This window comes from Trypanosoma rangeli (assembly GCF_003719475.1).
Source record: "Trypanosoma rangeli strain AM80 chromosome Unknown Tra_15.4_contig_00064, whole genome shotgun sequence".
NCBI lineage: Eukaryota > Euglenozoa > Kinetoplastea > Trypanosomatida > Trypanosomatidae > Trypanosoma > Trypanosoma rangeli.
Genome location: NW_021705809.1, coordinates 15,620 through 28,889, shown reverse-complemented (window position 1 = coordinate 28,889; position 13,270 = coordinate 15,620). Strand labels below are relative to the sequence as shown.

General features: G+C 50.6%; 5 protein-coding genes across 5 annotated transcripts, besides 15 other annotated features; all 5 read right to left on the bottom strand.

Moving 5' to 3' along the window:
• Positions 1–119: 119 nt before the first annotated feature.
• Positions 120–143: a microsatellite.
• A 237-nt stretch (positions 144–380) lies between these two features.
• Positions 381–437: a microsatellite.
• Positions 438–724: 287 nt separating this feature from the next.
• Positions 725–3,055, bottom strand: TraAM80_02709 (putative arginine N-methyltransferase, type II; the record flags this gene model as incomplete). Its single annotated transcript, XM_029379704.1, has 1 exon — positions 725–3,055. One exon carries the CDS (start codon positions 3,053–3,055, stop codon positions 725–727), a length of 2,331 nt encoding a protein of 776 aa, XP_029240422.1.
• A 44-nt stretch (positions 3,056–3,099) lies between these two features.
• Positions 3,100–3,137: a microsatellite.
• Positions 3,138–3,335: 198 nt separating this feature from the next.
• Positions 3,336–3,358: a microsatellite.
• A 116-nt stretch (positions 3,359–3,474) lies between these two features.
• Positions 3,475–5,523, bottom strand: TraAM80_02708 (uncharacterized protein; the record flags this gene model as incomplete). The annotated part of the gene is made up of 1 exon (XM_029379703.1): positions 3,475–5,523. One exon carries the CDS (start codon positions 5,521–5,523, stop codon positions 3,475–3,477), a length of 2,049 nt encoding a protein of 682 aa, XP_029240421.1.
• Positions 5,524–5,755: 232 nt separating this feature from the next.
• Positions 5,756–5,776: a microsatellite.
• Positions 5,777–5,930: 154 nt separating this feature from the next.
• Positions 5,931–5,976: a microsatellite.
• Positions 5,977–6,094: 118 nt separating this feature from the next.
• Positions 6,095–6,151: a microsatellite.
• Positions 6,152–6,329: 178 nt separating this feature from the next.
• Positions 6,330–7,925, bottom strand: TraAM80_02707 (uncharacterized protein; the record flags this gene model as incomplete). Its single annotated transcript, XM_029379702.1, has 1 exon — positions 6,330–7,925. The coding sequence occupies one exon, from the start codon at positions 7,923–7,925 to the stop codon at positions 6,330–6,332; it is 1,596 nt and encodes a 531-aa protein (XP_029240420.1).
• Positions 7,926–8,109: 184 nt separating this feature from the next.
• Positions 8,110–8,179: a microsatellite.
• A 487-nt stretch (positions 8,180–8,666) lies between these two features.
• Positions 8,667–8,683: a microsatellite.
• Positions 8,683–8,715: a microsatellite.
• Positions 8,716–8,772: 57 nt separating this feature from the next.
• Positions 8,773–8,790: a microsatellite.
• A 161-nt stretch (positions 8,791–8,951) lies between these two features.
• Positions 8,952–8,978: a microsatellite.
• Positions 8,979–9,850: 872 nt separating this feature from the next.
• Positions 9,851–10,450, bottom strand: TraAM80_02706 (uncharacterized protein; the record flags this gene model as incomplete). Its single annotated transcript, XM_029379701.1, has 1 exon — positions 9,851–10,450. One exon carries the CDS (start codon positions 10,448–10,450, stop codon positions 9,851–9,853), a length of 600 nt encoding a protein of 199 aa, XP_029240419.1.
• Positions 10,451–10,544: 94 nt separating this feature from the next.
• Positions 10,545–10,567: a microsatellite.
• Positions 10,568–11,174: 607 nt separating this feature from the next.
• TraAM80_02705 (uncharacterized protein) lies at positions 11,175–12,794 on the bottom strand (the record flags this gene model as incomplete). The annotated part of the gene is made up of 1 exon (XM_029379700.1): positions 11,175–12,794. The coding sequence occupies one exon, from the start codon at positions 12,792–12,794 to the stop codon at positions 11,175–11,177; it is 1,620 nt and encodes a 539-aa protein (XP_029240418.1).
• A 213-nt stretch (positions 12,795–13,007) lies between these two features.
• Positions 13,008–13,039: a microsatellite.
• A 168-nt stretch (positions 13,040–13,207) lies between these two features.
• Positions 13,208–13,262: a microsatellite.
• Between the last annotated feature and the right edge of the window lie 8 nt (positions 13,263–13,270).

Here is a 13,270-nt window from a genome sequence, read left to right as displayed (position 1 = left end):
GCTGAATAAGCGGAGTGATGTCTAGAACCTTGCCGTTGGCAGAGACAAACGCATCATCTTCAAAGCAGTGCGCGCGAACCTCCTTCGGGGTGTAGTGACGCGGCATTGATTTGCGAAAAACACACACACACACACACACACACTGTCTATCCTATTTCTTTGTTTATTTCTCTTCGCCTTTCCTTCTATTTGTCTTGCTTGTGTGTTTCTTTGCTGAACGCAGCTCTCGGCGTGTATTGCGTGCCCCTTGTGGCGGCCGCGGCTGTCTTCCCACCCAAGCAGCGACGGAACCAACACCACCACCACCTCTTCCGCTACCGGCTGACTCCCACTCCCCTTTCCTTGCGCCCCCTGCTAGAAAGTTCTAAGAGGGAATATGCACACACACACACACAAATAAAAAAAAAGCAACAACAACAACAAACAAACAAACAACATTGAAGTATGGGTAGGGAAAAAGGGGAGTGCGCAGAGGCATCCAAAAGGAAGTGTCACCAAAACTCACATGTTCCCTCGTGTTGTTTTTTGCCTTCATTTCTGTGCTTTTCCAAACAAAAATAAATGAGTAAACGGACGTACTGCACGTAAATCAACACAAAATTATTTCTCTCAATTTATCTGCAAATAATTGAGAGTTAAATCCATCGAGACGACGTCTCAACTGCCCCTCCCCCCCCCCCTTTTCTTCTTCCTCCTTCTCGTGCACACCCCATCGTACTGACCCTCAGGAATACAAGAGGATGGATGCGGCCCAGCCACCGTCGTTAATAACTGTTGTGGTCGCCTTCACTGCTCCCACAGGCCCCTTTGATAGCAGACTGGCGTCGTAGGTGTAGAACACCCGCCTCCCAGCAGCATCCACGCAACGCCGCAGGTGCAGTTGCAAACAGTCATTGGCGTCCACTTCCAGCATGTCTCGTGGCGCAGTGGCGAAGAAACACGGGAACCAACTAAACATTCCAAAGGTTCGCTCTTCAGGGGCGGTTGAAAGAGTCGTAGAAACAAAAACATCCTTTTTGGTCTCTCCATCACAATTCGATTTAGTGGCAAATAATACAGCCGTAAAGTATCCAATAAAGCCACTGCAGCGACCAGACGTGTTCATGCGAAAAGTGAGTAAAGCCTCCCGCTCCTGCTGAAAATATTCTTTCCCGGTAAAGTGGTTAAATGTCCAGCACGGCTGCGGTGACGACAAGGCGACACCGCGACACACATTTGTGACAAACATGGAGTGAAAAATTGCCGCACAACGGTCGTGGCACCATGACGGCAGCACAGTAAGCCCAGAGACAGCCGTCCCTGCGAGGGCTTCCTCCATCCATCCTGAATAGAGTGGGGCAATCCAGGCGGTGTACTCTTGTGGTATGGAAGTCATGTGTGGATTTAGAGGAATTCCAACGGAGGCCTGGTGACGTCGAAAATCCTCATAAAACTCCTCTAGGCATTCTGGGCTAAGTTCATTATCACCAAAGCTTCCAAGTAGTTCGGAAACAACAAGATCACATAAACCCCACTGTGTCGGCAGCGATCCCACTATCGTCGCTGTCACCGCTCGCCCGTCGGCGCAGAGGGTTTCTACCACATGACCGTATGTGTCTATGCCGTAGCACCATTGGGGATCTGCGCGCAATCGAAGACGAACAAAATCCACCGCCTCAGGGTTTTTTTCCACCGCAAACAAGTGGACGCGAACACCAACGGAGGAGGCTGCAAATAAGCATTCCCCAATCAAGGGACCCCGACCAGCACCTAAAAGAACAACGTACACGGTCTTCATTCCTTCGCCTGTTGTGCTCTTTACATGCTGACTGCACATTTTCCCGTGGCTACGCTCCTCATAGTTCTCTAACCAATCACGGAAGTAGTGAAGCATTGCGGCATGGTACTGTCTGTACTTGGCAGCATCCATCTCAAACACTTCATAGACCCCGCTTGACAACATGTGACCTAGCGGCTGTAGTGGAAGTTGCAAGGTGTCCTCAAAGTTAACAAAGTTGTCCTTTCCATCGTCCAATATATGCCTCTCATACAACTGGTCCAGAAGCGTGTAGGCCCTCCCAAATTCGTCTACAGAAAACATAGGTGCCGCCCGTCGACGAAGTAGCTCCACAACAAATGCCATTAAAGAGATAAAAGGAGGTTGCGCTGTGGCCCAGTAAGAATGAATACGAGGTAAAATGTCACTCGGCAAATCTGAATCGGGTGCAGCCCTGAAAGCGCCAAACCGCAAAGCACGCTCAACGCTGTCAACACGTGGGACATTAAACGCCACAACAGGCTCTCCAAGCCACTCAGAGGGAAGTGCCCCGAATGTCTCAGAGAAGTACAAGTAAGGCATCACTCTTTGCAGTGCCTCGCGTGACACAGACTTCACAGCCTCAGTTAACAAAGGCGGGGTGGTGGAACCCCATACAAGGGCGGTGCGAAGTCGACAAAACGCCACACGATGAGCCTGGGACGCGGCATCGCAATAAACCCAAATGTTTGTCGTCCGAGCCTGTCGCAAGTGCTCTGCGAGAACGGCAACAGCTTCGGTAAACGCAGCCGTCGTCTCGCTACCATCATCCCCACAGTCAGGAAGCGGCACCAACACGGCACGAAGGCTCAAAAAGGCCCCAAGGCGAAGAAAACTGGAAATACTATTTTTCACATTTGCTGGAACACCCCATGACGACGCTGTGATGCAACCACAAACGGAAGAACCCCACAAACTCGATTGACTGAGTAAACTCCAGGTTTGCTCCACCCCACCCTCCAGGTCCTCCACACCACACGCCAACGCGGCTAGCGGGGAGCACCCAGTCGCCCGCCAGGCACCACTCTCGCAAGCAGTAGCGTCATCAAGGGGAAAGGCGCACAATGAGGCGCCACACGCCTTCTGCTGCCTCGACGCACATAACACACTTTTTCTAGCAATAATGCCAAAGTGGTGAAGGCTTGACCGCTGAGAAAAGTTTTCCTCTGATGGCATCGGGCACGTCGCCGAAACCCCGAATAAACTGCCTCGTTTACTTTCATCCGCCGTGGAAGTAGCGCTGTCAGCAGCGTTTGCCATCAAAGATAGATGCGTAACTACCTGGTAGGGAATGACTGTCAAGAACACAACACCCAATACCCAACAGACACACACACACACAAAAGCAACCTGCACCACAGAAGAAGAAGACCGTACGGTATAAACGTATACATGCAAACATAGACACATAGGCACACAGGCATGCATGCGCAGACATCACTGTCAAGGGAGAGTAAATGGAGTTGTGGATGTCTTGGCTCTTCCGCAGTCACCTGGGGTTGGGGCCACACCAAAAAGTATCCGGCGTACAGCCCAAAGCAATAATAATAATAATAAAATGATTTATGGACATTACAACGATACACAAAAAACACGCTCATTGTTGTGAGATAAAACTCTAAACAAAACTGCATCATCAAAGATATGGACACATAATGATATTCCCCATCCTACAGCATCTATTCCAGCATAGCCTTTCGCTCCCGCACCAACTCCAGCACATGATCACGGGTAAAGGGCCTGTGACTGCTTGTACTAGTGTTAGCACTTCGATTTTCATGACCCACTTGACCACCATCCAAGAAACTGTTTTGTGCCTCATCTCCTGTAAGGTGTGAAGTAGAGCTGCGTGACAGAATACCGGCCTTTGGTTTGTCCTTTCTCACTCCCTCAACCGGGGCAATCCCTTGTACACTGCCCCCATAAAGTGAATCACGCATGCTTGTGACGCGCTCATTGAGTCTCCCATTTTCATGACCTTGGGGTTTGCCGACGCTGAACTCCGCCCTGCCAGCCCTTGTTCCGTGGAGCATCCTCGATGTTGTTTCCCTGAAGTCATCCTGCAACATTTCCATCGGAGCAGCGCCGCATTCTCCAGTGGTGCCTCGCTTCAACTCCTCTAGTCGTTGCCACTGCATCTCTAACTTGAACAACTCTTCCCGTATTCGTTGGGACTCCCGAGATAATGGAGGGACTCCTTTCTCTTGCGGTGCCACACGCTTTATGTCATATCCTTTGTCTTCTGCTGCAGCTGTATCATCTAGAAAGTCATGTGGTGCCAATGACGGCCGTGACACTGCTGGTGAGAACGAGGATGATTGCGGTGGTGGTGGCGCTTTGGCTACTGCCGCCTCCTTCAATATAGATACATTCTTCAAATATTTTGATGGGTCGCGCTGAAAATCTTCATAACTGCTGCGGAGACGTTTGTAAAGGTCTTCAATGCCCTTAAGATATTCTGCCACACGTTCATCCTGCTTCGCAGCTTCTTGGTAAGAAGCATGCCGAACACCACGAGGCACACTGATATCTGACAAGTGGCGGATGCTATTACTTTTGCCACCCACACCCATGTTGTGGGTATGGGGACGGCCGCGTCCACGAGATGCATTTGACACTCTTACGTTTCGCGAGTAAGGTCGCCCTTTCATGGCGTCCTCTAAACGCGGTGAAACTCCCTTAAGTGCACGCGCGTCCATGTAGTCATTTCGCCTTCGGTCAAGTGGTATTGGCCTACTAGATGGTCGAGATGTTGTCTTGACGGGCCGTGACGTGACAGCAGGTGAGCTGAACCTTCGTGCAGACGCTGCTGCAGCACGAGGTGCATTCCACCCTTGTACCGACGAGGAATTTTCACACACCTGCCTTCCATCTTTTGTTGCGTTCCGCAGCGAGTTCCTAGTTGAGGAACGGACGCCTTTGGTCTGCAGCTGACGCCTTTCTGCCTCACGAACCATCAAAGACATATGTTTTTCGTCGTGCATTGACATAGAAGGTTGACGTGCAGAGCTCTTTCGGTGTGATCCAGGTCCTCCTCCCCTTCGAGAGCCTGGTTCAGTCAGTGTACCGTCGTTAGCGTCATCATCATCAGCATCGTCGAGGGTTGACGTGTCGTCCGCACTGTATTGCCCCCGTTGCTGGTGATGTTGATCCCCTTGAGGACACGGAAACCACGGCGGAGGCGGGGGCATCTGTCCCCAGTCCGCGTTTGACGGCATTGGTGCGAAAGGCGGCAGAAGGTACGGTGGAAACGGAAAGGTTGACGGCAATGGAATGTCTTGTGGCGTCGGCCACTTTGTGGCCGCACTGCCCCCCATGTTGTTGCGGGAAACACCTGAAGCATTGGGCGGGATGGGTGGCGGTGGGATCCACGGGGCATCCTGCGGCAGTGTCCAGTGCGTGGTCGGAAGGGGTGGCGGCCAGCCGACAAACTTCGAGTCAGTCCCACTGTCGTCACCCACAAAAAAAGGCAGGGGAGGAAAAGGTGGTGGTGGTGGCGGCGGGAAGTAGCCGACCCCATTCCTGCTCCTGTACGCACTATCGTAGGAGATACCGGGTTGCTGCGAGCTTACACTACTGAAGCAATTGAACACCGTCGACGTTGCCTCCGGATTCTCGCCCAAGCAATTCTGGTGCCTAAGTTCATTTAGTCGTGGTGATACCTGCTCCTCGAGGCAGCAGTTGTCTAAAAATGTGTGAGGTTCACGGCCTTCACGCCGCTCCCGCATCGTACCTGTCGCCACACACACACACACAACGGCAGCAACAACGTGAAGAGAAGTCGTAAAGCAATGACAAGGGTGGCGCGGAAACCATCATCCTCGTGAGGGAATAGGTGAGTGTGTGTGGGGGGAGGGGGACGCTCCCACAGGGCATTATAACGCCCACTATTTTTGCTCTCAGTTGCGGAAAGGCACGTAGACACTCTGCGTTCAAGAACAACTGCCCGTCATCCCCCCGTCTCTCTTTCTCTCTCTCTCTAGGTACACCATACATTATGATATCTGCCTCCCCGGACACAGCACCCACGTACACGCACACACGAAAACACAAACAAAACAGAACGGAGGCGAAGACAGGGCATTTTGTCATACAAGAGAGTAGTGGAGAACAAAATAAAAAGTCATGTACAGTGAAACAAACACGAAAACACACACACACAACAAAAAAAAAAAAAAAAAGAGAGCAAGCCAGCGGGGAAATTCTGTTAGTGGCGCCAGACCGCCGCTATCATCAGTAAAAACCTGCTGCCACGCCAACACACGCACACAGGTGGAAGGAAGAAAGAAATAGAGGAGCAATAAGAAAAAAAAAAGCCACAACGCGTAAACAAAAAAAAAAAATCGGAAAAAAAAACAGCAAGAAGAACATCCACTGATTTTTATTTATTTATTGCTATTATTACCATTCGCGTCTACTTTTTCCTCCCTCATCTTCCTCCCACATTCCTGTTCAGAGAAGGGAGGTGGAAACCTCCTTCCTCCTCAAACAGCTCCCTCCACCCCACACAGAAAACACACACATACAACAAGCTCTAACTGACAAAGTGCGACTGCCACCCTGTTACAGTACTCGCATAGCGAAGGAGATCGTGCCGCATTCGTTCCTTGCTCTCCCGCTTCATGTATTGGCACATGCGGCGACTCTCACGCAGCGAGTGTGAATGATACTCCGCCAGTTGTCTGGTACGCTCCATCATAAGGTCCTTTGCGGTACGAAGGTCATTACACGCCGCAGCCATAATTGCCTTGTAGGCACTACGGTACCTTTGATCCTCGTCCTTAACCTGGCGCATGCGCTCCAACCTTTCCCGCCGATCGTCATCTAATGCCTCTCGGACTTCATCGCGTAGCTGTCGCGTTGCGTCGTTGTGGCGTTGCACCATCGTTCGTCGAATTTCCTTCTGCAAGTCATCGATGAAACGAATGGAACGAAGCATTTCTATCTTTTCGTTCCGCAGCGTGTAATCTATCATGCGCTTCGGTTCATGACGAAGTAAATCCTCTGCGGAGACGGCATCAGGAACAAGACTACGCGGTAACACTACCTTTGGTCTCTCGTGCCTTTTGATGTGTCTGGTGTCTTTTGCCTCAGGCTCGCTGACGCCAACGTGACGCTGCACTGCAGCCTGTTGACGTCTCTCGCGTTGCCGGTCCTCATTCTTCAGTCGTTCATCCATGAGCTGCAACCGCTCTCGAATATCTGCAATACAGGAGGACTTGATCACCTTACTGAAGCGCCTGGGTGGAATCACCTCGGCGCTCCACGCATCCACCAACCGCTTGGTGGGTATTTCCTCCTCCTCATCCCCGTTGCCGTAACTACCCGTGCTTCCACCATATTCGTGTTCTTCCTTCACGGCAGGCCCCATCACCAAGGCACCAGCAACGTCATCGTCGTCTTCCTCTACCTCACCTCTGATGATGACGGCAGCGTTACCCGCACCCACTCCGTCGTCCATTTCCCGGATATGACGAGGATGAACGTGATGTGTCTGATGCGGGGACGCGAATGAACCTTGGGGTTGACCAAGGCGCTCCTCGTCAAGGTGCAAAAAAGCGGCCTTCACATGCTTTTGAGGGAATGGGGCGGCCAACACGTTATCGATGTGCAACACTTGTTTCCCTTCTTCAACAGTCCTTACTGGGGCATACCACGTTCCATTTTCTGCGGATTTGTTTGGTAACTCAGCCAACACCGGTCTCGCCGACGCTGCGACAAATGCGTCTCGCGTTGAAGGTGACTTTTTAGAGCCAAGTGGAGCAGACAGCGCGTCACCCATTTCTTTTTTCCTTCGCATTTCTTGCGCAATGCCCAAGAAAAGCCTGATGAGTCGACTGATGTGTTCTTCATTGAATTGAATGATCTGCTCCGCGTCAATGCCTGTAACGTCCATGCCACGTTTCTCTCGCAACTCATTCAAGACAAGTGTGACGTTCCCTTGTTTCTGCTGCAGCGTGTAGGGTGAGCTTTCAATGCCTTCAATGGTGCAGCTGTAGAGACGCTGATATAGCAGAACGAAGAGGCTGGAAGAGCACTGCTGGAACGACGTGATGGCCCTATCCTGCTTTATGGAGCACATGGCGACAAGCTTGTTCACATCGTCGCAGGTGACCTTTTGTGACTCCATTTGGCGCGCGAAGAAATTTCCAGCGTCCTCCTCCTGACGTTTGTAGTAGTTGTGGTTGAAACTGCAATCCTCCGTCCGCTCTCAGAGTGAAGGTTAGACGTACACACGGGTGTTGTGTGAGATGTCTTGCAGCCTTCGAACGAACAACGACCCACAAGGAGCTCCAGCAAACCCCTCTCCCCTCAAAAAAAAACAAAACACACACACACGCAGAAATTAATGCAGGAAATAATAATAATAGTAAAAAAAAAACACTGCCTTGGATTGGGCCTCTTTGCTTCCGCCTCTTCCCCCTACTCGCCCAACCACAGACCCGCCTGTTGTGCTAAAAAGCACTGTGACGATGCAGGTGGAGGAAAAACGGCGAGGGAGAGCGGAGTCCCTTTGCTTTTAGAAAAGCTGCAATGCTGCCAGTCCAAGAGTATCAAAAAGGAAAAAGACAAGCGAGACACGCAAGTACTCAGCTGTGCAGACCTTCCGGCCACGACGCACGTGTGGAAGAACAGAGAGAGGGAGAGGACCACATGCAAACCAAAAAAAAAAAAACAGGGGAAAAAAGGAAACGAGTGTGTATATATGGGAACATTCCCATTTTAATTCTTTTTGTGGGTCTTCTCGCAAAGAAAGCAAGAAAAGAAAAAAAAGGGGGCGGGAATAATAATAAAAAAAAAGGCAACAACGACGACGACAAAAAGACAATGACAGTAAACAATGGTGACCTCACTTCGGTTTGTCTACCCGTCTCTCTCTCTCTCTCTGTGTGTGTGTGCATGTGTGTGTGTGTGTGTGTACACTATATAGTTTCCATTTTGCCAACGACAAGCATTTGCTATACGATTTACACGTTTCTCTCTCTCTCTCTCTCAAATGTTTGTTTAAATTCACTTTTCCATATAAATATATATATTTTGTAGTTAGTTCTTCATTCACGAGTACCACCGCGTCCCCCGCGCTCGGTTTGCCCATCATCAATGATGGCATCCACCGCAACTGCTACATTTTCACCTGCCACCGATGTATGAAACTACACACACACACACACACACACACACAGTGACGGAGACAAAGACACACAAACAATTTAACAGCTGTTTTGGTTTACCACCTCATATTTCAAAGACAACTAGCATTGCAAAGGAAAAAAACCCGTCATATACATACACTTGGTTTTGTACTCACTGTTTTCCTTTGTCTTTTGCCTTTTTTCGACCGTCCTGGAGTTGGTTCATGACAACATGATAAATCCTATTGCTCATCGCCCACCTAATACCGCAGAAGAAAACAAATGACGGGGATCACAATGTATTTACCCCCGAATACAGAACAAACAACAACACAAGCTCACAAACTGAGGAAAAAAGGGAAATGAGAAAATAAATTGTAAAAAAAAAAATTCCCAAAAATAGTGAATGGGGCTCTGCAGCCAAAATATCTTCCCCACTGGCACGGTGTCACCCGCCCCATATACACACATTTGCTAAAAATGAGAACACATCTTGCACATGCTCTGGGTAACGCCCGCAAGCCAAATAGATTGACCCCCCCCCCCCTTACTCTGCGCCAGCTCATTGCATCACACGGGGCTTGGAGCCAAACCCCCATTGTTGCTGCCGCAAGCCTCTACCTTGTGGGGAGATCGTGACTTAACACGAAAGTCCGCACCGCAAGATACTCGCGACACAATGGTTTCTTGCTCCCCAGCTGACAACTTGGGGAATTCCTGGGTGATTGGAAGGGAGCGCTGGGCAATGGTGGTGGTAAGCAGCGGGCTCCCACCGCTCGGGGAAAAGTTGGACGGTGGAGGCACTGTGGCGCTGCGTCCAACTACACCCGCAATGGACGGTGGCGAGTACACGACAATGGTGCACTGCGACGAACCCAACACAACTCGCGGCTGCGACTGAGACACGTCTTTCTTCACGGGGTCACCAATACCCAGCGTCGTTCCACTGGAAAGCATTGCGGTCTCGGACCGCCTCTGTGTCAAGGGCGCAAAAAATGACGATTGCGTCAAAAAAAAATCCCCATCCCTTTTGCTGCATTTCGTCGCTGACGGCACGTCGTCTAAAGGAATGGAAACGTGGTTGCGTCAACAGTCGCTGCAACTCTGCTTGGCGCTGCTCATACACCCTCTTAAACCACCGGAAAATCCATCCATCCACATCATCCTCTGGCCGTTCACGCAGCAAGTCTCCAATCATGTCGCTCACCAAATTTGGCAGTTGGTGCTTCACGGCATAGCTAACTACATCTACCTCGCTACGGCGACTTGCATGATGCAAATCTGTCTCGGTCATGAGCCCCATTTTCGTGACACTACAGCAGTTGCGTAGGGAGGCACTACCTCGGCGCGACGCCCTGTCTGGAAGTGACATAGGTTGGGGTGCAATCGCCCGACACCCAACAGCGGAAATTGCTTCCGTGGTGGGCAACGAGGACGGTAGAAACAGGGGCGGAAGATGGTGTTGATTCGGTTTGCGGCACAGCGGCTTGGCAAGTGGTGGCGACAGCGCATGCAAGGTCATTCCAATTATGTTTCAAAACAACCCCTCTGTTTTATATGCGTGTTGTGGAACCTGTATGCTTTTGGTATTGCGCAAACTTACAGTGTAAAAGTACTATATATATATATATATATATATGTCTTATGCTCTCGATGCCTTGTGATGGCTTTCCTCCTCCTTGTGGTGAAGTTGACTCCTGTTTAACTCTCACAAATGCGCGGGTATCACTCCTCCCACCCCGCCTTGATGGCCACAACTGCTCGTGAAGCACAACACGAGTGAAGCGAGGCGACCGTGGCCGTAATGCCAGTAGTGGTGCTATAGTGTGGATGCACCAAGAGAATAGATCCAAGCTGCCCGTGCAGACCACTTGCACTCTCCCTACCTCAAGAATCTTATACTGGCAAAGATGGCAAGAACACAACAAGCGAAAAAGAAAAAGGAAAAAAAATTCTCCGCTCTGCCCACATGTATGGAATTCTCCAAGATGAAGAATACGGTGAGGGGCTGCGGAGCGCCAGCCGCTGCAGCGGCGCACAAAAAAATCGAGAAGACCACATAATATGAATTGCATGAATCCACAACCATTGACTGCGTCACACTCAATCCATTCTCACTCCCTTTCCAACTCGCAGTCTCTCTTCCCCTTCCCTCGCAGCCGCTCTCAGAACAGTGACCAAGCAACCCAAGCCTCCCACACACATACAGACGCAAAAGGAAAGAGTAAAATGTACACGCAACAAATTTAACGAATACCATACGACACATTTTGCAGCTGCTTCTGATGAAGCGAGTCAAAAACGCTCTTCTTCTTGGACCACATCTTACCCCGCTTCTGGCGGGCCTCAGCCAATTTGTGAGCCTTGTCCGAGTCAAGAACACGCCTCTGCACCTGTCTGCCAATCGGTTCCTGCTCTCGATCAAACTCTGTGCCAGTGGAACCGACGTTGCGCATCTGCTCCGTACGACGACCAAAGTTCTCAAGAAGATAGTCCAAGGTGCTCTCTTCGTTCGCCTTACCTGCAAAGCGTGTCGCCCAGGTCCGACGTCGTTTGTCAAGAATCGCATCCTCAATGTGTCGATACACCAAAAAGGCTTCCTTGCCCATTACTTGGGCTCTCTCCATGTCTGTCAAGGCAAGGGAGAGCGGTTTGCCCCATTCTGTCTCAGTGCATATGCGATGTAACTCCTGCAAGTAACACAGCACCGCCGCGGTGATAACCTTATCAGGAGTATACATAAAATCCGCAAAGCCACACTTTTCCTCATAGAAAGAGCGCACACGATTCGCGTCATGGCGTGTATTTTGCAACAGCCGGAGTGCTTCAATCTTTTCGTCACAAGTCTCTTGTAGAGGAACCAACATTTCACGCACCTCTTGCCAAGAATCGACGCCTTGAGCCTTCTCAAGCCACTCTGGATTCGCGCTAAGGTAGAATAGGGCACGCATGTCAGCCGGGGCAACTTCTGCCCCGCCACCGACAAACACTGGCGTTCCTGCCTTGGATTTAAGCTGACGAAACAATTCCACCGCCGTCTGCTCCGGCACGTCTTCGAGGGTTAGTGTGCCATGTGAAGGGGCACGAAAGACCCCATCGAATGGGGTGAGGTCGGGGTCTATAAACGCCCCATAACGTTCCTTAATTTGTTCATGGGTGTTGAATGAGGCCACATCGAGCTCTGTCACCTCGACACCGTCCGGGTCCATATACGGGTTATGTGAGAACCGCGGCAAATAGTCAGTTTTGGCGCCATCAATAAAACCAATAGGGCCCCAACGGTCCCATATGTAGTTTGGTGGCAGGCCCAATTCCTTTCGTCGAACAGCACGCTCTAAATCCATTAACGCGTGACGCATGGCCTGTGAAAGGACAAGCGTCCCAACTTGAATACCCCTATCATGCCAGCAGTGCGCCCGCAGTGTTGTCTTGTTGTAAAAGGGCTTCGTAATACCAATGCAACGCCAGTAGCGAGCCTCCTGAGTCCAGTGCAACGCGGAGTCCAGAAACTCCTTGTCGTAGAGGTGTTTTGCCCCCTTGATGGTTTCATCGTGGAGTAAAATCCCAACCTTCTCAGGGGTGTCAAAGGCGGTCCAAATCAGCTTTGTCTCAATGTTGTAAAAGTTGTAGCTAAGCTCCTCATGCTCCCTCTCAAAATGTCTCGGAGTGTACGGCTCAAACCAAGCCTTCTGTGGCATGTAAGTTCGGTCAGAGAGTTCCGTCCGGTTGCGGTCAAGGTAACTGCGCACCGCGATACGCCTTCCAATTGTGTGTTTCTTCGGGACAAGGTGATAACTCCCTTTACGATACGACACCGTCGTCTCCACGCCACCAGCAGCCGCAAGCAACCGCCGTGTAGACAGCATTCCTGATGTATGCAAAACGCCTCGGTGGAGGACCCACGCCAGTCCAATCCCTCGATTGCTGTTCCTTGGCTCCACTAACTGCACACAGACACACGCAAAAAAAAAAAAACAGACGGAGGCGAAATACGGTAACAAAATGAAAAGACAAAAAAGAAACCAGGACCACACGCATGCGCCAATGCTACGCATGCCCACCGGTGTACAGTTATGCAAAGAGAGATAATAGAGAGAGAGAGAGAGAGCGAAGGATTAGGTCGGCCGTGATCGTGTAATTGTGGTGGTGATAAAGTTCGTCGTAACAGATGCGCATGTCATTTCAGCATCAAAGATGGATCGCCGCAAAAAACCAAAGGGGAATAGCCGTCGTATAGCCTCCCATGCATGGTAGCGAAGGAAACACACAATCATTCCGGAGCGAAGCAGAAGGAAAGGCAAGGGAATAAAAGAGTAGGGGAAGAAAGGTAAAGGGCATGACG